At 51.9% G+C, this 22,583-nt stretch overlaps 1 protein-coding gene across 2 annotated transcripts; it reads left to right on the forward strand.

Moving 5' to 3' along the window:
• Positions 1-330: 330 nt before the first annotated feature.
• Tie1 (tyrosine kinase with immunoglobulin like and EGF like domains 1) lies at positions 331-20,567 on the forward strand. Of its 2 annotated transcripts, XM_038334985.1 has the most exons (23): positions 332-559; positions 3,540-3,857; positions 3,939-4,049; positions 5,298-5,453; positions 5,593-5,724; positions 5,865-6,005; positions 6,192-6,320; positions 7,331-7,476; positions 7,728-7,872; positions 9,777-9,935; positions 10,093-10,230; positions 10,435-10,725; positions 11,282-11,572; positions 11,822-12,012; positions 14,510-14,720; positions 14,860-14,970; positions 15,167-15,357; positions 16,373-16,486; positions 16,587-16,657; positions 17,592-17,632; positions 17,712-17,808; positions 17,930-18,029; positions 20,122-20,567. In XM_038334985.1, exons 1-23 carry the CDS (start codon positions 502-504, stop codon positions 20,191-20,193), a joined length of 3,414 nt encoding a protein of 1,137 aa, XP_038190913.1. In that variant the 5' UTR covers positions 332-501; the 3' UTR covers positions 20,194-20,567. The 2 variants fall into 2 exon arrangements, with proteins under 2 accessions (XP_038190914.1, XP_038190913.1); XM_038334986.1 differs by lacking the exon at positions 10,435-10,725 and having other exon boundaries at positions 331-559.
• Positions 20,568-22,583: the final 2,016 nt, after the last annotated feature.

A 22,583-nucleotide genomic window follows, 5' to 3' on the forward strand; every position in this document is an offset into this window, starting at 1 on the left:
TGTGTGTGTGTGTGTGTGTGTGTGTGTGTGTGTTGGGAGGAGGGGAGGCCCCAGAAACAGAACAATGTCCTGCCTCCAAATCTCCTCAATAGGCGGAAACCACTGGCTTCCTCCCTTTCCTGTCTCCGATGCTCCAGCAAAACAGATGGAAGGGACAGAGGGGATGGGAGAAACCAGTTCAATCATCCCCAGGTCTGTCCTTGTCATAACACACACACACACACACACACACACACCTCAAGTGGCCCCCTTCCAGGAACTTCCAAGACACACCCATCCCAGGCTGTGGGGGGGCTGGGCTTGGGAGGACGATAGGGTGGGAAGCAGAATGAGGCTTTCACCCCTCACCCCTGCCACCCTGCCACCCCTCCCACCCCAGCCATCATTTCCTCTTCCTCCCCAGCACCGAGGCACACTAAGCCTAACAGGCTGAACACTCAGACCGACAGCAACTGACCCAGGCCCAGCTGGCCTTGGCTGGCCCGGATCAGCCTCCGGAGTATGGTCTGGTGGGGGTCCCCTTTCCTACTCCCCGTTCTCTTCTTGGCCTCTCATGTTGGTAAGTCTGCCCTTGGTGCCTCCCCAACACCTGATTTCCCCCAAGAAACCCTAACATAGCATAGCGATGGACCTCACAATAGGGTGGCTGCCATGGGTTGGCGGAGGGGAAGCAGAGTTATTGTCTAATGGTTGTAGCATTTCAGTTTGACGAGATGAAAGAAGTTATGGAGTTGGGTGTGGTAGTGTACTCCTTTAATCCCTGGCCTTGAGAGGCCAGGCTGGATTACATAGTGAAGTCCATGTTAGTCACTTAGCGACTTAGTGAAACCCTGTCAAAAATGAAAACAAAAGGAGCTGTGGAAATGGGTGGTGATGTTTACACAATAATATGAGTGTATTTATTAACACTGAATTCAATGTTTACAAATTGTTCTGAGGGTAAACTCTAGGGTATATGTATTTTAACACAGTTTAAAAATAGGAAGGAAAAATAGAAACTCTGTCATCCTCATCATCATAATTTTGATCCATCAAAAAATGAGATCAGGGTGGGGAAAACTCAGGCAGGTGCTAGAACAGCCTGTGCATGGGGAGGGCAGAAGAGAGTCATTGTTTGGGACCTTGGAAGTAACCCTTAGTCCATAATTCATTGACAGCTGGGCATGGTGGCTTCAGTCACAGCACTCAGGAGGCAGAGGCAGAGCCTGGTCCACAGAGTGAGACCCTGTCTCAAAATAAATAATGATAATAATAATAGTAGTAGTAGTAATAATAATAATAATAATAATAAATAATAATAATAATAATAATAATAAATCAGATGTGACATTCTATTAGCAGAGTCTCTGGAGACTCCTAAACCTACTCGGTGGAAATTGAATGATGCTGACCTCCCGGGGGATATGTTTGCTGTTTAAACGGAGTTGTGTGCAGAAGGCTTGGAGGAGGTTTCTGAAAATGGGTGACAGACTCTTTCGGTCTGCTGATGAGAGGACGAGAAGCCAGAAGCTACCTCCGAGTGATTCAGTCTAGTGGAGAGCACAGGCCAGGGACAAGGGCCAAACAGAGACAGACGTAGAGAACTTGAGGAGGGCTGACAAGAGAGAGCCCGCTTGCTCTGCCTCCTGTAGTAGGCCGAGAAAACAGGAAAGATTTCTTTAAGAGGGGTAGCTGCCGGAGGAGTAAGAGCAAGCTTGGGAGGCATGGAAGTCCATGGGAAAAAGGACTCTGGAGGTAAAGACTTGGAGGGGCCAAGTGTGAGCCACATAGATGCTCAGATTGTATGCATTATCCTGAAGGTACCTAGGAATCATGGGGCATTGTAGGCAAATGAGTCACAGGGTGTTTTTGAGTCTTGGTGGCATCACTTTGGAGAAGGAGCTGGAAAGGAAGTTGTGGCTTCTGAAATGGTCCGAGTCAGTAAAGACAAGGGCTGAACGACAATGGTACGGGAGACAGAGATGGCCAACAAGTTTTGGGAGGAGAGCTATAGGAGTATGTGCCAGATTGGGGGTTATGCAACGAGGAGTTGAGACTTGGATAACCTGACTCTGCTGGTTTCTAACTGTATGACCTTGGACAAGTCCTAAGCTTTTGTTTCCTGGTCATAAAATGGGAATAATAACACCCACCTCCTAGAACAGCCAGACCGGAAAGGAAGAGAATATCACTAAAGAGCCCGATGCATAATTGACATCCAATAAACATTAATTATTATGACACTGGGAATGAGATGACTCTGAAGTCAGTGTCTCAGGTAATGGGCGTTGCCTCTTAGTCAGGGAACTTGGGAAAGATGAGGTCTTAGGAAACGCGACTGGAAATGCATTTGGAGCTGAAAGGCCACACCAGAGCTCCTGACTCAGAGGTGACAGTTGAAGCCATGGGTGTAGACGAACATGCTCAAGGAAGCCTGAGAATAATTATTACAGCAAGGAAACCAACTTCACTGGAGGCCGTGAGGATGCCACGGAGAAAGGGCATTTGGTACCTGTGAGGCTACCAGTAAATGCCAACTTCTTTTACTAACAATAGATCGCCAAAGATATATGCTGAGTGGTATTTAAATTAATTGATGACTTGACAGTTAACAGGCAGGAAAGGGACAGGGAATGAGGGGCCTTGAGAGGGCTGGGGTCCAGGATCTGAAGCAGGCTAATTAGGCTCATCTCCTTGGTCTTGCTCACTGTGAGATGCAAATTCTGAGATCCAGTTCCACTGGCCCTGGGCAGCCGTCTCCCCACACGACTCCTTTCTCATTTCATGCTTTACTCAGGCTGTTTGCACGCAGGATGGACCTCTCCCCACCCCTGACCTTTCTCATCCTGTTTCTCCTCACCATGTACCCTGCCTTAGTTTCAAAAGCCCTTCAGCGTTTTGCCTCTGCTGAAGCCTGGCTCCACATCCCCTCCTGTCATCTCCCCTCCCCTCCCCCACGCGGGTTAGGTGTTCCTCCCGCTGCCCCAACACCTGCAACTGGGAGGGATATCTATGTCTGGTCCTCCAGCTTTCCAAGGTGAGACCTAGTCCCACCTGCGTCCGTGTCCCTCTGGGCCAGGTGGGGCTAGCAACTTCACTTCTACCCCAAACCTATACCTTCGATCCCAGTCAATCAGACAGCTCTCAATTGTTTAGGCGACAAGGAGGGTGTCTGCATGACTCTCCACTTTGAGTGAGTCTTCTAACCTGCACCTCCGTGGTAGGTCAGGTACAAGTGGCTTAGAGATAGCTGTGGTGGAGATGGTTCAGAAAGGAGCCAGGGCAGGGACTTGACGGGGACAAAGGAAAGAAGACAGAAGCTCGGCTGTCAAGGGCCCCATCTGTCTGGGGTCGGAGAAGGATGCGCACCTTGGGTTTATGTTTTAGGATGAAGAGCCGTGAGGGCAAAGGGCGAGCATGTGTGGAAGGGAAGGGAACGGGGTGGAAATCCTTGATGAAGTGAAGTTAACATTAACACCAGGGTTACTGGTGGAGCTGCGGGCTTCTGGGGCTGTTGAGTTGGCAGGGTCTACCATCGAGTCGCTGCTGTCCCGTCCCAGGTGCAGCTGTGGACTTGACGCTGCTGGCTAACCTGCGCATCACCGACCCCCAGCATTTCTTCCTGACTTGCGTGTCTGGTGAGGCCGGGGCAGGGAGGGGCTCAGACGCCTGGGGCCCACCCCTGCTGCTGGAGAAGGATGACCGCATCGTGCGCACCTTCCCACCTGGGCAGCCCCTGCACTTGGCACGCAATGGCTCACACAAGGTCACGCTGCGTGGCTTCTCCAAGCCCTCGGATTTGGTAGGCGTCTTCTCCTGCGTGGGTGGCGGTAGCACGCGGCGTACTCGAGTCCTCTATGTGCACAACAGCCCGGGGGGTGAGTCTGGCTTGCCAGGGGGTGGATTGGCAGAGGGAGGGGCCGCTGTCCTGGATCGCTGACCTTACCTTTCATCCACAGCCCACCTGTTTCCAGACAAGGTCACACACACGGTGAACAAAGGTGACACAGCTGTGCTTTCTGCACGTGTGCACAAGGCAAAGCAGACGGATGTGATATGGAAAAACAATGGTGAGAGGCATTTGGTTGTAGGTAGAGCTCTGGTTGTGACACCCCAGGACCTCCATTGCCCTCCATATACCCAGCTCATCACTGTGATAGATCTGTCGTCCTCCAGGCCAGCCTCCAGAGTCCTCCCATTAACTCACCTCCTGTAGTAAGAGGGCCGAGAGCCTGTGGCCAGCTACCTCTTAAACCCTATGTTAAGCCCTCATCTTTGACTCTCTCCTGGGAGTTAGCAGGTGCTGTCACGTGGCCTAAGAAGAGCAGCAGTCCCCATGGGAAAGAAGACAGCTGATAACAAGTGCCCAGCACAGGTCAAGGGAAGTCTAACCTCTCTCAGAGAAGTGCCAAGTTCAGATCCTTGATGCCCAAGGCAGGCATGTGCTGGAGTCCACATAGATATGCGGGTCTCAGCTCTGTTCCTGCCCACTATGCTGTCCCTATCCACTCCACGGAAGGACTCCCCCCCCCCCCCCCCCCCCGCTCCCCGAGTAGCTCCCAAAATGCCTGCCTCAGCCCCCTGATCTGCTGACTGACTCAGGAGGGAAGGCTTTGCACCAACAGGAAACGTAGAAGCGGGCAGGGAGACCCGAGTCTTTGCAGTCTGATTAGAGTTCTGAGCAGCAAGAGGGAGCCAGGCAGGGCTTGAACCCTTGTCTAATAGTATGGGTCCCAGATGAAGAGGCTGAGAGAGAGCCCTGAAAGGCAAAAGAGAGATTATAGGAGACAGGGCTGACAAGAGCAAAGGCAAGGAGGTCTGAAATACCAGATGTTTCTAGAAGGCAAACAAGCATTTAGGAATTCAAGAAAGTAAGGGGTCAGGCAGGGCGTGATGAGGTTTGGAGCTGGAAGGCTGAGCAAACTGGTGGAAGGAACTGCAAAGAGTGGGGGGGGGGGTCCAGCCTGGTGCGATGGAAAGCTCCGAGAGCCTACAAGAGGAGTAGGGGATGGAAGAGTCTATTATAAACGCATCTCATTGGCTGTCGGCAGGGGAGGTGGCACATAGGGCTAGCATGCTAGAAAAGGCACGAGAAAATGGCCGTATTGTAAAATAAAGAAGTGGGAGAGGAAGGACTCAGAAAGCCTGAAGAGGATGTTCTCCTGCTTCCTGGCTTGGATACCATATCTGGTGAGCACCTTTCCCCAAGTCAAATCAATGTGCACAAGCCACATTGGTGTGACCAGGGCAGAGAGAGGTAACACCAGCCCCTCGTGTGGTGCTGAGGGCCCTGACCTGATTGTGTGTCCCCCCGCCAGGATCCTACTTCCATACCCTAGATTGGCACGAGGCCCATGATGGACGGTTTCAACTGCAGCTCCAAAATGTGCAGCCACCATCCAGTGGCATCTACAGTGCCACCTACCTAGAAGCCAGCCCCCTGGGCAGTGCCTTCTTTCGGCTCATCGTGCGGGGTGAGGAGCAGAAGACAGAGGCCGGGTGATGTGGGGGGCTGTGAGTCTCAGGATCCATGAGGGCCGCAGAGCTACCCTTAGTCCTCAGCAGCTGTGGACAGATAGGTGAAGGTCACCTACTGAAAACATTTTCCTCCAGGCTGTGGGGCTGGACGCTGGGGGCCAGGGTGTGGCAAGGAATGCCCAGGCTGCCTGCACGGAGGTGTCTGTCATGACCATGATGGCGAATGTGTGTGCCCCCCAGGATTCACTGGTACCCGCTGTGAGCAGGGTAAGTAGGAGAGCTGGGAGCTAGGCAGAAAAGGTTGCCTGACTGGGGCACGATTCTGAAACCATGTTGATGAAACTTGAGTATGAGGCCCTTCGGGGTCTGTATACTCTGTATGCAGATACCACACACCTTATTTTCAGCCTGCAGAGAGGGTCGTTTTGGGCAGAGCTGCCAGGAACAGTGCCCAGGCACAGCAGGCTGCCGGGGTCTCACCTTCTGCCTCCCAGATCCCTATGGCTGTTCTTGTGGATCCGGCTGGAGGGGAAACCAGTGCCAGGAAGGTATGGACTAAGCTGCCTCCTATGGGCTTAAGTGTGCCAGACCCTTCACTATGGCCCTGACCTAAACATAAGCCATCTAATGCTCTACTAGTGCCCCACCACACCAGCCTACTGGAGAGCTTGTGCCCCATCTGTACCCTGCTGGCCCTGACATACCCATTTTAACTATACCTCCTCTATTCCTAGCTTGTGCCCCTGGTCATTTTGGGGCTGATTGCCGCCTCCAGTGCCAGTGTCAAAACGGTGGCACTTGTGACCGGTTCAGCGGCTGTGTCTGCCCCTCTGGATGGCATGGAGTACATTGTGAGAAGTCAGGTATGTGCCACCGAACCCTCAAGACAGGTGATCCTTCATCAAACGCAGCTCTCTGCTCTTTCCTTCGTTGGTGGTGCCCAAGTCCTCCCCTCAAGGGGTTCGGGTGTGGTAGGTAGTTCACCATTCAGGCACCCATATTGTGAAGGCTGGCAGCCTCAAGGGGGATGGTGGGCACAGGATCTAGAGGAGACCCTGGTCCATGTGAGTCTTTGGGGGAGGAGTCAAGATCTGCAATCGAATGTGAAAGACACAGGGAGATGTTTGGGGAAGAATGTGCAGAAAAGTCCAGGGAGTTAAGACCCTGCTGTAGACTGGGCCAATGAAGATGGGGCCTAGGAGAAGGGTTCAGGTCAAGTGATGGGGCCTTTGAATAGAAGCCAACGGTTGCTACTTAACGTGAGGAACTGAATAGCAATTGTCGAAGGGTGTGTAATGCTCACTGTTTGAGGAAGAACCTCTCATTGTGGGTGGAATCCAGAAGTCGAGGACCAGAAATGAAGGAGTTGGCAGGCCTAATGGCTCATGCCTATAATCTTAGCACTCAGGAGGCTGAGACAAGAAAATTGCCTGGAGTTCAAGACCAGTCTGTGCTACAAGCCTGCCTAGGCTATATCATAGACAGTGAGAAAGAGAGAGGAAGTATGGGAGGAGAGAGAGAGAGAGAGAGAGAGAGAGAGAGAGAGAGAGAGAGAGAGAGAGAGAATTCAGCCTGAATTTGAGCTGGGCTGGTGATAAGGGGCCTGCCTCTGAGTCTTAGAAGATCCTAGGAAATGTGATGGGAAAAATGGGGGAGGCGAACCCTACACCTGACTGGATGTGGGGCACCAGGGCCTGAAGGAACCATGCAGGACCTTGCTGGTTTTAGTTTTAAGTGGCAGGGCAGACAGTGGGATCCTCTCTGAGATGCAGAGTATAGGACTTTGGTGGTCACATGGCTGCCTCAGGATTGTTCAGGATGGCTGTTCTCTCTCTCTCTCTCTCTCTCTCTCTCTCTCTCTCTCTCTCTTTAGACCGGATCCCCCAGATTCTCAATGTGGCCACTGAATTGGAGTTCAACTTAGGGACAATGCCTCGGATCAACTGTGCAGCTGCAGGGAATCCCTTCCCAGTACGGGGCAGCATGGAACTCCGCAAGCCAGATGGCACCATGCTCCTGGTCAGCCCCAGTCACCCCAACTACCACCAACTCCCCCTGTCTCACCAGCTTGACAGTTCATTCTTTGGGCCCCTAGCCCCCTCGGAACTTGTAGGCTCGGCCCACTGGCCAGGCAATGGCTTAAATGGGGCAGGCTAACTGGTGAGGGGAAGTTACTGGGTCTATGTTCCAGCAGTAGTCAATGCTGACTCCTATCTGGCTCATGGAGCATACATTCTCTACTCATAGGCTCCCTCTCTCGTCTCTCATAGTCTACCAAGGCCATCGTGGAGCCAGACAGGACCACAGCTGAGTTTGAGGTGCCCCGTTTGACTCTTGGGGACAGCGGGTTCTGGGAATGCCGTGTATCCACGTCCGGAGGCCAAGATAGCCGGCGCTTCAAGGTCAATGTGAAAGGTTAGTGGTGTTCTAAGGCTCCAGAGGATAAATGGTGCTCAGTATCAAAGCTGGAACCCAGCCTGGTCCCAGCAGGTTCTACCTGGAAAAGACCTCAGAAACCGGAAGTATCCTCCAGCCTCGCCCTGTCTCCTGCACATATATGTGCCATCTGCCACTGCACCCAGGGCCTCTTTAACTCCACCTCTGAAGTGCTGTTCCTTTACCTGAGTCACCTCACAGGGACACATGAGGACAGCAGACAGGCAAACCTGCTTGCCTCCTCAAAAGGGATACATGCACAGGTGTCTGTTGGGTGGGTAAGGAGAGAATGACCAAGCGCTCACAGCAAAGCACGGAGCACCCTCTCCATGGACTAGGCATTTTTTTGCTTCAGCACTACAAGCCTTGCAGCCCAGTACCCCCGGCTCTGCTCTCCTTCTGCTCCCCCCCTTGTCTGTTTTCATCTCCTCTCACTCCCTCTCCTCATTTTCTTCCTCTTCCCAATCCTTCACCATCTCCATCCTACTACCCCATCCACCAGACCCCACTTTTCTCTTCTCATTCTTTTACCAGATCTTTGGCTCCAGGCCTCCACTCGACTTGGATTCCAAGCTGCTCTCTTGCACCTGAAGCAAGTTACAGCCCCTCTGCTCATTTCTCGCTGTGTAACAGGGGCTAGGCTGCTTGGGAAGACTAAACCAGACAATGCATCTAAGTAGTTAGCACAATGGTTGGCAGAAGGTACCCTCGAGATAAAGGACAAATGCCGTTACCTAAAACGGCATCTGTTGCCAAGGTGCCAACCCTTCTCTGGTAGTACCACTGTGTTCTGCAGTCAGGACCCCTCTCCTGATGCCAGCCCTACATGGTGGACCTCCATGAGGTGGGGCATCTTCTGCGAGGTTCTGATCCCAAAGCCAACGTGGAAGTTCGTGTGTGTGTGATTCAGGGGTCCACTGTATACCAGCCACTTAGCCTGGACTCTGATCTCCTGCCACAGGCACCGGGGACTCCTTAGGATCCAAGCTGAAAACTCATCTTTCCCATATCTGTACCTGCCCCTGACAAACTGTTGCCCCCTGACACTCCTTCACCTCACCATCCTGCATCTTCTACACTCCTCAGTCTCCCTCCTTTACTCCTCCCTCCCTCTCCCTCTCCCTCTCCCTCTCCCTCTCCCTCTCCCTCTCCCTCTCCCTCTCCCTCTCCCTCTCCCTCTCCCTCTCCTTTCTTTGCTTTATGCTTTCCGGGAAAGCCAGTCTGAAAGAAGTCAAGGAACCTATTTGGGCATTAATACAATAATCTAGAGAGAAAAACTGAAGCCAGAATCAGGGCAGCAGCTGGGTAGGAAACCAGGCAGAAACACAAATACTATTTTAGGGTAAAGCTGATTGACTTGAGGCAGCCTGATCCGGCAGACCTAGCTCCAGGTCTCCTAGCTGTGTGTCCTTAGGCGAGTTGTATAATATCTCTGAGTCTCGGCTTCTTCAATCATGGCCTGCGGGAATGATCAGTTATACACAACAAGCGCCAAGTGTGGAGCAGGTGCCGCATTGCAGGCATGTTTTGTCTTTAAAATAAATCAACAAATTGGTGGATGATGAAGGGAGGGAAGAGAGCACGTGACACCTAGGTGGTCCCGCCTTGCCTCCCAGCCTCTCTCTGTCCACTATTGCAAGGACAGAGAGCTGTTTCCCAACCTCCACCTGGCCACTCACTCTCACCTAGCACCTTCTGAGACTCCTATGGCCTATGGTCAAGTCCCTATGGCCCAAGCGACCCAAAGACCAGAACTGCTTTCTCTGACCTTGGCCATCCCAGTCACATGGTGAACTTGGTCTCCTCCCACCAAACTAGATAATCTCCAGATCCCAGAGTGCTCCCTTCTTCCTGGACTCTGACTCCTCCCAGTTTTTTGGCAGTACCCCCAGTGCCTCTGACTGCTCCTCGGCTCCTGGCCAAGCAGAGCCGTCAGCTTGTGGTGTCTCCGTTGGTCTCCTTTGATGGGGATGGACCCATCTCCTCTGTCCGTCTGCACTATCGGCCTCAGGACAGCATGATTGACTGGTCTGCTATCGTGGGTGAGTGGGGGCTGAGTTAGGGGGTAGAGTCGTGTGTAATGGGGGGAAAGAGAAAAGGAGGGAGGGGATGATACAAAAGAAGAGGAAGCTGAAGGGGGATGGCAGCTTCAAGACATGGTTGGGACCGAGGGATGTGTGTGGCACACCTCACCTGCAGTGGATCCCAGTGAGAATGTGACGTTGATGAACCTGAAGCCAAAGACAGGATACAGTGTTCGTGTGCAGCTGAGTCGGCCAGGGGAAGGAGGAGAGGGAGCCTGGGGGCCTCCCACCCTTATGACTACTGACTGTCCTGGTAAGAAGCTAAGAGTCTTTCCTTCTTAATCCCCCAGGGTTTACTGCCGTTCCCACCCAGAATATGTCTGTCTTGGTCCACCCCCAAAGAACCCTGCCTTTCCCAGTAGAGGTTGTCCCAGCCCTACCCACTGGGGATTATTATCCCGTTTAGTCCCCAAGGACCCATTGGATGATTCTGACCTCTCCTGACCTCTGGCCACAGAGCCTTTGCTGCAGCCGTGGCTAGAGGGCTGGCATGTGGAGGGTCCTGACAGGCTACGAGTGAGCTGGTCCCTACCCTCAGTACCACTGTTGGGTGATGGTTTCCTGCTACGCCTGTGGGACGGGGCCCGGGGACAGGAGAGGCGGGAGAACATCTCATCCCCCCAGGCCCGCACCGCCCTCCTGACTGGACTCACGCCTGGCACCCACTACCAGCTGGATGTGCGGCTTTATCACTGCACCCTCCTGGGCCCTGCCTCACCCCCTGCGCATGTGCTTCTGCCCCCGAGCGGTAGGCCCACTGTGGGAATGATGGGCTAGGGATAAGGGAGGTTACTGCGCATGTGTCTCTGCCCGCAGCGGTAGGCCCACTGTGGGAATGATGGGCTAGGGATAAGGGAGGTTACTGCGCATGTGTCTCTGTCCCCAGCAGTAGGCCCACTGTGGGAATGATGGGCTAGGGATAAGGGAGGTTACAAGAGACTGGAGAGAACCCAGGATGCATGGGGAAGAGAGAAGATACCAGGAAGACACGGTCACCAGGAGCATGTGGGGTGGGAATGTGTGAGGAAATTATGACTCATGTGAAGAACAGGGCCATGTGGCGAGGGAAGGGGGCGGGGAGGGCGCTAAGCGATTGAGGACATGGAATGCAGGGTGACCAAGGGAAGAAGCAGCTTGGAGGTAGAGGTGACCTGGGGAAAGAGATGAGCACAGCCTGGAAGGTAGCTCGTGGCTCCTGTGCTGGGATCCACAGAGAAGAATATGTGCTAGAGCAATCGCGTCTGGCCCTACAGCTAGATAGTCTCATCCAATCTATCCCTTCCTTCCCACTCTTACCTCCCCAGGGCCTCCAGCTCCCCGGAACCTCCGTGCCCAAGCCCTCTCAGACTCTGAGATCCAGCTGACGTGGCAGCATCCCGAGGCTCCATCTGGTCCTATATCTAAGTACATTGTGGAGATTCAGGTGGCCGGGGGCTCAGGAGACCCCAAGTGGATGGATGTAGACAGGCCTGAGGAGACAAGCACCATCGTCCGTGGCCTCAATGCCAGCACGCGCTACCTCTTCCGGGTGCGGGCCAGTGTGCAGGGTCTCGGCGACTGGAGCAACACAGTAGAGGAGGCCACTCTGGGCAATGGTGAGAGAATGGGCCCTGCAGGATCCCTAGGCCTCAAGACTGTACTCTGCATGCGCCCCTCCACCTTCCCTCCAACTTGGAGCTAAGGATCACAAGCCCTGACTTTCTGACCTCAGAAACTGTTCTCGTTAACTCTAGTCATCTATACGCCTCCTCACAGCGTGGTACCAGGCTCTCCGACTCTCCCTCTGTGGGATCCCACGGTGACCTCTGGGTCCCCTGACCCAGTCTGTCCTTCATTATGTCTAGGACTGCAGAGTGAGGGCCCAGCCCAAGAGAGCCGGGCGGCTGAAGAGGGCCTGGATAAGCAGCTGGTCCTGGCTGTGGTGGGTTCCATCTCTGCCACCTGCCTCACCATCCTGGCTGCGCTTTTAGCCCTGGTGTGCATCCGGCGAAGCTGTCTCCATCGGAGACGCACCTTCACCTACCAGTCGGGATCGGTCAGTGTCCCATGCCCACATGATACCGCCTGTTGTGTGTGTTTGTACCCACATACACTTAAGCGCATATGGGCCTGCACATGCCTGCCTGTTCATACCACAAGTTTAAAGCTACATTCAGTGACCCTCTAGGGTACAAAATAGAACTTTCTTTTTTGTTTTTGTTTTGTTTTTCAAGACAGGGTTTCTCTGTGTCCTGGCTGTCCTGGAACTCACTCTGTAGACCAGGCTGGCCTCGAACTCACTGAGACCACCTACCTCTGCCTCCCAAGTGCCGGGATTAAAATGTGGGCCACCAGTGCCCAGCCCCCCCCTTTTTTTAGAACTGAACTCAGCTCATGAGCACATTCATATTAATGGCTGAATAATTAGCAATCTCAGTTAAAAAGAAGACGGTTTGTCCATATTTCGCCAGGTCTCATTCCAGGTTTGGAGGCCACCATCTGGATGTGTCTTCTTTACTTACCCACCCTCTGAGGGTACTATCAGCCTGGATCACACAGCAATATCCTGGCCCACGCTGGCCTCTCTCCTTACTTGGGAGCCAGCCTGTTTCTATACGCATATGTGGTTAGTGTCCTAAATTCTACTGACTGTGAGCTCTCATCCCAGCCTCCAGTATCTTTTATCTTTCTTTTTCCTTTTTTGAGACAGGGTCTCTCTATGGAGATTCAGCTGGCCTCGAACTCACAGAGACGGCCTGCCTCTGCCTCCTGAGTGCTGGGGTGAAAGGCGTGCGCCACTATGCAAGCCCTCCTTTGAGAAACCGTTCACCCATGTTTACCCATACCCCTTGAAGGGCATCTGTGTGTGGCCATGCCCTCCACATAGCCAGCCTTTGACCCTCTAGAAGTGTGCACGGCCTGTAGCCTCACCTGCCCTCCTGGAGGAGAGAGGCTCACTCTTCAAACTCGTGTAGGCTTTCGTCCTCTTACAGCCAGGCCATGCCCTCTGGCCTTCAGGCCTACACAGACATGGATGGGGGAGGGCTGCTGACATCTCCACCCTATCTTGTCATTGTCATGTCCACCCCCTGGCGGTCCCAGCTCCTCTGAGAACACCCCGCTCTGTCACTCAGAGTCAGAACTCTAGCCTTGGCCCGTTCGGCTCGGGTCGTTGCTATTTAAAGTCATTTAAAAGAAATTCAGAGTTACCAAAAATGGCAAAAAGAAAAGAGAGGAAGAAATACTTCTCTCTCATTCTCTCTCTCTCTCTCTCTCTCTCTCTCTCTCTCTCTCTCTCTCTCTCTCTCTCTCTCTCTCTCTGTCTGTCTTGGGCCAGCTCTCATATAGAAAGTCCATTGTTCAACTCTGGTTCTGCTGTGCCTTTAAAAATCCCACCGAGAGTCCAGAGAGTCAACTGGCTTCCTTGTCTGAGCTGTGTTGACCTTGCCTCTGAGGCCAGGAAGCTGTCACTGCCATGGGAGGCAGGGAGAGGGGAACGGGGCCAGGTGCTGAGGCAGGGCAGCGAGAAAGCAACCTTTAGTGGTCATACGATCATTACACATCTCAATATAGATGTCTGTTCTGTGTGCCTGCACACAGATGCTCATGTTCATGCGTGTGCCATGTAGTGGTGCAGATGTGCATTCCATGTATGTGTGTCTGTGTCCCTGTGCTGGCACACCTTCAGGCCCTTGGGTGTTTGTGTATCTCTGAATGGACGGATGCACCTGCATGTGATGCAGCCACAGAATGTATGCCTCTGCTGCACACACTTCATATGAGTCCATGTGACCTGTGTCCCCAGCGCTTACCCGCCAAACCGGGCACCCGCTCATTTAGGAAGGCCACTGCGTGGTCCATCTGGACCTTGCTTCAGGTTCTCATATTGCAACTCTTTACTCCTGTTCAGCTGCTGCCTTTTCCTGCCACCAACCCTGCCCAGCATAGCCCTGCTTCGTAGAGGAAGCTGGGCAGTGCTCTCTGTTACAGTCCTTGAGGCTTTGCCTGGGCTTAGAGCTGTGTCTAAACACCAAGTCGAGGGACAAAGATCGTCTCTGCTTCTTCTGCTGTGAAGAAGAAAACCTGTCCACCTTCTCCCCACTGCTCAGGGCTTAGCACATAATAAGCATTCAAGAAATGCACCCATGGTGGCATAAGTAAATGAATATCTAAAGCCCAGTTATAGGGTTTGCACAATAATGGGAAGCTTACTTTTTCCCATTACATCTCATTGCAATTTTCCATTTAAATATTAGAATGTTTTTGGTTCATTGACCTATTCAGGATTTGGCAACTTACCCACTAGCCCTGAGTTCCACCTTGTAGAAAACCCCACACACTACACCCCTAGGCTGATACCACTGGACTTGTCTTCTTACACACCTGTGCACCCGAAACTCATCTGTGGCTCTGTCACCTGTATTTTCTGTGCACTGTCTGTCTCTGTCCATCTGTCTAATCACTGGACCCTCTCTCTGTGTGCCTCTCTGATCCTCCTTTTACCCCCACATCTCTTGTGTGGACTGGTGGTCTATTCATCCCATTCCATGAAGGGCGAAGAGACAATCCTGCAGTTCAGTTCAGGAACCTTGACACTGACCCGGCGGCCAAAGCCACAGCCTGAGCCCCTGAGCTACCCTGTGCTGGAGTGGGAGGACATCACCTTTGAGGACCTCATCGGGGAGGGGAACTTCGGCCAAGTCATCCGGGCCATGATCAAGAAGGACGGGCTCAAGATGAATGCAGCCATCAAGATGCTAAAAGGTCCTTGGATGTGACTCCAGACCCCAGCCTTTTTCTCTTCCTAAATCCCACAAATAGCAGACCTACCTAGCTCCCACCAGCATCTGACCTCCTCTCAGAGTTATCCATGGCAAAAGCTGACACTGATTTCTTTGTGCAGAGTATGCTTCTGAAAATGACCATCGCGACTTTGCAGGCGAATTGGAAGTCCTGTGCAAACTGGGACACCACCCCAATATCATCAACCTCTTGGGAGCCTGTGAGAACCGAGGTGAGCCCCTAATTCATGACCTCTTCCAGGCTATCACCTCTACCACATTAGTGGCTTGTGGGGATCCCTAGGTTCCTCATTCAACACAGAATTTTCCTACATCCTGCATCCTGCAGGCTGTCTCTTAAAATCAGGTACTGCTCATAACAACACATGGCCTGTATCTAAACCATCACCATTGGTCCTCACCTCCCAGGTTACTTGTATATTGCTATCGAATATGCCCCTTATGGAAACCTGCTAGATTTCCTGAGAAAAAGCAGGGTCCTGGAGACTGATCCGGCATTTGCTCGAGAGCATGGAACAGCCTCCACCCTCAGCTCCCGGCAGCTGCTGCGCTTTGCCAGTGATGCAGCCAATGGCATGCAGTACCTGAGTGAGAAGCAGGTGTGTGCCAGTGAGGTGGCAACAGTGGGGGAGGGGGGAGGCCTCTGCACAAACCTGGCCAGGTGGTCAAACAGCAGGTTCGAACAGTGAGGAGGAAGGACCCGGCGCCAGGTTCAGTGCCTGGTACCAAGTGCCCGTCAATGATACGCAGTGGGAGAAGAGGACAGGAGGTAGATAGGGAGAAGGTGTTAGATTTGGAGTCCCTGAGAGACATCCTGGGTGGAGGTGTTGAAGGGGAGAGGTGTAGATCCCGAACTCGTACTCAAGAGACGGGCCTGGGCTGGAGACAGTGTAGTGCTGCCATTTCAGCACCGCGACTCCAGCAGGGAGGGCGTGGAAATCCACTGAAGAGGGTGAGGGTGGGCTCTCAAATGAGCTGAGCCAGGGGACAGCTGCCAGAGGGGCACTCCAGCCTGAGCAAAGGCATTTTACAGGCAGCAAAAATTGGAGTCTTTGAAAGGAGAAGGGCATCAGGGAGAAACTGATGGGCAAACTGATCTGCAAAGGATGCAGAACTAAGGGGAGGACCTGGAACATGGAAGCCACTTAGGGATTTTCAATAAGGGAGAGGGGACAAGATAGTAGGGGAAATGAGACAGAAGGCATTGAAAGAGGAAGGGTAGAATGGATAGTTCCTGAGATCCCAGTTCTTGTGAGACAGAGGTGGGAGAATCAAGAGTTCAAGGCCAGCCTGAGCTACATAATAAGTACCAGACTAGCCAAGACTACATAGCAAGACTCTGTTGAAGTGAAGGAGAGGGTGGAAGAAGAGAAAAAGAAGAACAGGAGGAGGGGATGGAGGAGAGAGCAGTAAATCAATTACACCTGTCCCAGAAAGAGAGCTGGGACAAGTCAGGGGAAGGAATGAGTGAGAACCAGCACTGACTTTGCTCAGACCCTTGTCAGCTGATCTGTGACTGAGGCATACGTGAGTGGGAAGCTGCTGGGGCTCCTAGTGGCCCCATGCTCCGGGCCCGTCAGCCCTCTAGTCCCTGACTTCTTACATTGCCTGCAGTTCATCCACAGGGACCTGGCTGCCCGAAATGTGCTGGTTGGAGAGAACCTGGCCTCCAAGATTGCAGACTTTGGCCTCTCTCGGGGGGAGGAAGTATACGTGAAGAAGACGATGGCAAGTCTCATTCCCACTTAGGGCCCAGGCCTGGGCCTGCCCTTCGAGCCCCTCAATTAGCCCTTTCTTCCATCCTGGCCTCTGACCCTTTCCCTCACAGGGCCGTCTCCCTGTGCGTTGGATGGCCATTGAGTCTCTCAACTACAGCGTCTACACCACCAAAAGTGACGTGTGAGTATGACAGGTGGGGAGGGGCAGAGGGCATGACCCCTGAGGACACTCGGGCATCGCCTAGATGCACCTCAGCAATGTCTTGGGTTATCGCAGGCACGACTCGGGTGTCAACAGTAGAATCCAGGCGTGCAACAGTGAGTTCTGAGAATGCTTTGGGAGGTTCTGCCATCTTAGAGGGAAGCTCCGAGGCTTCCTAATACCTGGAGGGATTTTTATCTTGGAAGTAACTTCAGTGGCAGGACTGGGGTAGGAAGTATTTAGGATTTTCTTTGTGTAAGAGACCAAGGAATTCTTCAGTGAGATCCAGAAAAACTGGGTAGTCATTAGGGGGAACAAGAAAGAACACTCAAGGAACATGCCCACCATCCTATCTAAAGGGTAAAGTCATGGCCACCTGAGGCTTTTACCTGTGCGTGACCCTTAAGACCCCTTTGTGCCTCACACACACAGGCATACACTTGTGCACCCGCACTCACACACACACACACACACACACACACACACACACACACACACACACACGCATGTGCTCATACACACAGGCACGCATGTATACACAGAGGTACACACACACACACATGCACACACACATGCATGTGCTCACCACAGGCACGCACACACACACAGGTATGCACACACACATGCATGTGCTCACACACACAGGCACACATGCACATACAGAGGTATATACACACACGCACGCACTCTCTCACACACACACACAGAAATACACAAAATGTTACTACAATTAGTTGAGTCTGGGGACCAGGAGTTATGAACGAGCTTCATTGGAATAGAGACAGCAACTGGCCAAGGCCAGATACTAGCAGAGAAGCCGTGTGCAGGACCTGGTATGGTTAGGCAGCTTGGTTATGGGGAGATTAGACCATGTGTCTCCCACAAGTCACTAAGTGCTCTCTTCTCATTTCAGCTGGTCCTTCGGGGTCCTCCTGTGGGAGATAGTGAGCCTTGGTAAGCCTACACCCAGTTCTCCAGAGCATCCCACCTTACCGTGGGGCCCTGGACTGAGGGAGTCTTGTACCCTTTGCAGGTGGCACGCCCTACTGTGGCATGACCTGTGCTGAACTCTACGAGAAGTTGCCTCAGGGCTACCGTATGGAGCAGCCTCGAAACTGTGACGATGAAGTGTGAGTTCATGGCCCCTGGAGCTCTGGGACCTCAACTCTGAGATGAGTGGCCATGGCTTTGAATCTGTGAGCTGCCCCCAGTCAGTCCCTCCTCTTACGGCACCACCACTCCCATCCACAGGTACGAGCTGATGAGGCAGTGCTGGCGGGATCGTCCCTATGAGCGCCCCCCCTTTGCTCAGATCGCGCTACAGTTGGGCCGCATGCTAGAAGCCAGGAAGGTAAGAGCATGGGCAAGGTGGGGATGGGCACCCTCCAAGCTCTCGTATGAGGCCACTATGTCTCCCACCCTCACACATTACCCAAACTCCCTCAGCTGGGGCTATCACTACAGCTGATTGCATTTAGAATGCAGCCCATGCCAGGTTTAGACACTAGGCCCACATATATACTCTTTTCAGAGCTGTTATTGCTTAGTCTCAACAGCAAATCCCTCCTCTAAATTCCAGATGGCTAGTCTGTCTTCCTCCAAGCCCATTCTATCCTGGGACCCCTCTCCTCACCTGGTCCAGGCCAGAGAAAATGCATGAATGGTCACCCAAAATGGAGGAGGGGCTGGATGATACAGGAAGGGCTAAATAAATAAGTGGAATTAGTGGGTGATACAATATTCATATGAATAAACATAATGTAACAATAACTGAGTCAAATAGCCATGTGAATAGATGAATTATCAGATTAAAATGAAAGAAGAAATACTGCAAAATGTATAAATATGAAAACAGGGTTTTTTGTAGATTTTTTTTAGTTTGGGGTTTTTTGGTGTTTTTTGTTTTGTTTGTTTTGTTTTGTTTCAAGACAGGGTTTCTCTGTTAACTAATTCTACAGACCAGTCTGGTCTTGAACTCATAGAAATCCTCCTGCCTCTGCCTTCTGATTAAAAGTGGGATTAAAAGTGTGTGCCACCACCCATGAAAATAATGAATTGATTAAATAATTACCTTAAGAAGGAAGGAAGCGGGTTGTCTGTGATGTGTGTCTATGCCCCCAGCTCTTGAGAGATGGAGTCAGGAGGACTGAGTTCAAAGTCAGCTTGGGCTATGTAAGACTCTTGTCTCTCAAGCCGGGTGGTGGTGGTGCACGCCTTTAATCCCAGCACTCGGGAGGCAGAGGCAGGAGGATCTCTGTGAGTTTGAGGTCTACAAGAGCTAGTTCCAGGACAGGCTGTAAAACTACAGCAGCGAATCCCTGTCTCAAAAAAAGAAAAATAAAGGAAGGAAGGAAGGAAGGAAGGAAGGAAGGAAGAAGAAGACTCTTGTCTCTGAAAAAGCGGGCTGGGTGCTGTAGCACAAGCCTTCAATCTCAGAAGCAGAGGTAGGAGGATCTCTGTGAGTTTGAGGCCAGCCTGGTATACAGAGTGAGTTCCAAGCCGGTCAGAACTACATAGTGAGACCTTATCTCAAAAACAAAACAAATATGGCCTAGGGTGTAGTTCAGTTGAGCGCTTTCTTATCATGCACCAGGCCCTGGGTTTGAGCCCCAGAACTCCATAGACAGGACTTGGTGGTATAGACCTGTAATCTCAGCATGGAAGCAGGATAAGAAGTTCAAATTCAAGGTCATCCCCCTTTCCTACAAAGCGTGTTCAAGGACTGTAGCGATGAGGCGAGCAGGCCTGCTTTTCATCCTGCCCAACTCCCGCATGGCTAGGTTTACACCCGAAATAACAACACACAAATTGTATTCATTTAAACACTGCCTGGCCCATTATCTCCAGCCCTTTACTGCCTAACTATCACATCTTGATTAACCCATTTCTATTAATGTGTATAGCACCACAAGGTGGTGGCTTACTGGGAAGATTCTAGCCTACGTCCATCTTGGGTGGGAGCTTCATTGCGTCTGCCTCACTGCCTTCTTCCTCCCAGCATTCTGTTCTGTTTACTCCACCTACCTAATTTTCTGTCCTATCAAAGGGCCAAGGCAGTTTCTTTATTAACCAATGAAAGTAACACATAGATATATGACCCACCTACATAAAAGGACAGCCTGACTTAGGCCGTCTCAAAAGCAGGGAAGGGAACGGTTTATGGGGAGCAGAGGCAAAGGAAAGGGGAGAGAAAGAAGGAGAGGAAAGGGAAGGGAGGGAAAGGAAAGGGGGAAGGAAGGATCAAATAATCACATATACAAATGATCAAACCATCAACAACAGCCTTCATGAGTGATGAATCAGCCAGCCTTTTTTTTTTTTTTTTTGACAGTGTCTCACTGTGTAGCCTTGGTTAGCCTGGAGCTTGTTGGGTTGGCCAGGCTGGCCTTGAACTCACAGAGGTCTGCCTGCTTCTGCTCCACTAAGACTTGTTCTTCCCACAGGCCTATGTGAACATGTCGTTATTTGAGAACTTCACCTATGCGGGCATTGACGCCACAGCTGAGGAGGCCTGAGTTGCCCACACGCTGGAACCTGGCTCTGCTGGCCGGAGCAAACCCTCCCACCTACCTGTGACTTTGGGCCCTTCTAACCTCAAACCCAAGCTGTCTCAAGAAAGTCTTTTAACTCAGAGGAAAAAAGAAAAGATCCAAGAAACACGGGCTGAGGGAAACAGGGGCCCCCATTCTTGGCAGCTGCTCTCAGAGCCACCCTTTTTATCCTTCCTTCCGGCTCATTGTGTTCCTCCACGTGTGTGCTCCCCATTCTTCTGCTCCCTACACCCCTCTTCTGATCCTCCACCAAAAGCAGAATGCATGCCACTAATACCCCGTTTAGCCACTCCCACTCTCTGCTTGACCTCAGAAAAAATAAACATGCTGAGTAGCCACCTGTCTTCGTTTTACAGATGGTTGGTCCAAGGTGGGAAGAGTTAATCCCAAGAGTGAAACCTGGACTTCCGAGGAAAGAGCGCTGTCCCATAGCGCTGCCCTTCGGGAGGGGTGCGGGGTGTTCTGGAACACCCATTGGTCACATGTGCCACCAGTCCCCATCTCTATCCCAATCGCATTACCATCTCTCCTTGTTCCCCTTCCTGCTTCCCAGCCTCCTTCCCAGAGTGTCTCCCTGCATCTCTGAGGAGTCACCACAGCCTCAGAATCTTTGCTCTGCCCAAAGCAGTCCATGCCAGGACTGGCTGAACCCTGGCTCAGCTTGAAGCGACATCCTACCTCAGACAGATGGTGGCTGGACTTGGGGTCATTGTTCCCCTCTTGCACTTGGATTCCAGGCATCCCTCCCTGGCAGGTCACCAGCTTACAGACAGCTAATTGGAGGGAGGCAGAGGCACCTCCCAACTTTAGCCAGATGAGGTAGATTCCTTCGTGCTGGTGCTGGGGGAGGTGTTTCTCTCCTAGCTGAAAGGGAGTCCCATCCCCACCCCATCCATGATGTGTGGCCTCCAACTGGCTTTTCCTTTGACTGCTCAGGACTGTCCTCAGATGTCTCTCCCACTGATTCTTAGGAAACAAACGGAATTTTTGTTTTCAGTGAATCAGATGAACACCCTCCTCCCCCCCCTGAAAAAGACATAAGCCTGGAATGACAGTGTGGTTAACAACACAGATGCTAGAATTGCAGGCCTGGGCTCAAGAGTTGCAGGGCACACGTTATCTGTGTGGCCTTCATCGCATCTTTTAACCTCCCTGAGCTTGTTTTCCTCCCCTGAGAAAGGAGTTGACTTTAGACGCCTCGCCTTGTTGTCGCTGGTACTGAATGAGATCTTCCGCAGTCCTGGAGCTGGATCTCGTGCGTCGTTGAGTGCTGTCCGCTGATGGTGTAATATCAAAAGACAGCAAGATCTGTGCTGAACAGAGCTGAATGGTCGGAGCCTGAGATGAATCAGGAGGAAGAAATCCATTGTAGTAAATGGGAAGCTAATGTAGGATAGATGGAATGTGCTAGAATAAAACTTCAGAGCTACTCAATGACTAAGAACATGCACTACTTTTCCAGAGGATGGGAGTTTGGATCCCACCACGCACATCGGACCTTTCACCAGTGCCTACAACTCCAACTCCAGCGGATACAACCCCCTCTTCTAACCCCACAAGTACCTGCACCCACATGACACACCTCACTGCCACCCTAGACACACACACATACATAATTTTTAAAATAGAATATATCTTTTTTTAAAAAAAAAAAAGTTTGCTCAAGTCTGGGGAATGTAGCTCAGTTAACAGTTTCAGCCTAGCACACACAAAGTCCTTGGTTGCAGTTCCCAGCGCTGTAGACCTGGACATGGTATTATAAACCAGCAATTCGAACACCGCGGAGGTAGAGGCAGGAGAGTCAGAAGTTCAAGGTTGTCCTGGTCTAGTTTCCCAGAGCTGGAACAAAGAGGGCCTTCTTCCATCAAAGTCGTGACAAAGGCCAGGCCATCTTGGGCTTTAGAGGCAGCCTCAAGGACATGGGTTGTTAGCAAGAGCAGCTCGTGCAAAGGCAAAAACAAAATTAGTGCAGGGAGATGACTCGGAGGACCTAACTCAGACTCCCAGCACCCACAAGGCAGCCCAAAGCTACTGGAATGTCAGTTCCAGGGAATTCGATGCCCTCTTATAGCCTCTGTAAGCACCCAACATACACATGCACAGCTTACACACACATACGCATAAATTTAAAAAAAAAAGTTTAGCCAGGAGATGGTGGTGCACACCTTTAATCCCAGCACTCGGGAGGCAGAGGCAGGTGGATTGCTGTGAGTCTGAGGCCAGCCTGGTCTACAGAGTGAGTTCCAGGACTGACTCCATAGCTACTGGGAAACACTGTCTCAAAAAAAACCTAAATAAATAAATAAAATCTTTAAGAGCTGTCAGTAAAGGTGTGTCTGGATCAGGTTTGCATT

This window comes from Arvicola amphibius, chromosome 6, assembly GCF_903992535.2.
Source record: "Arvicola amphibius chromosome 6, mArvAmp1.2, whole genome shotgun sequence".
Classification (NCBI taxonomy): domain Eukaryota; kingdom Metazoa; phylum Chordata; class Mammalia; order Rodentia; family Cricetidae; genus Arvicola; species Arvicola amphibius.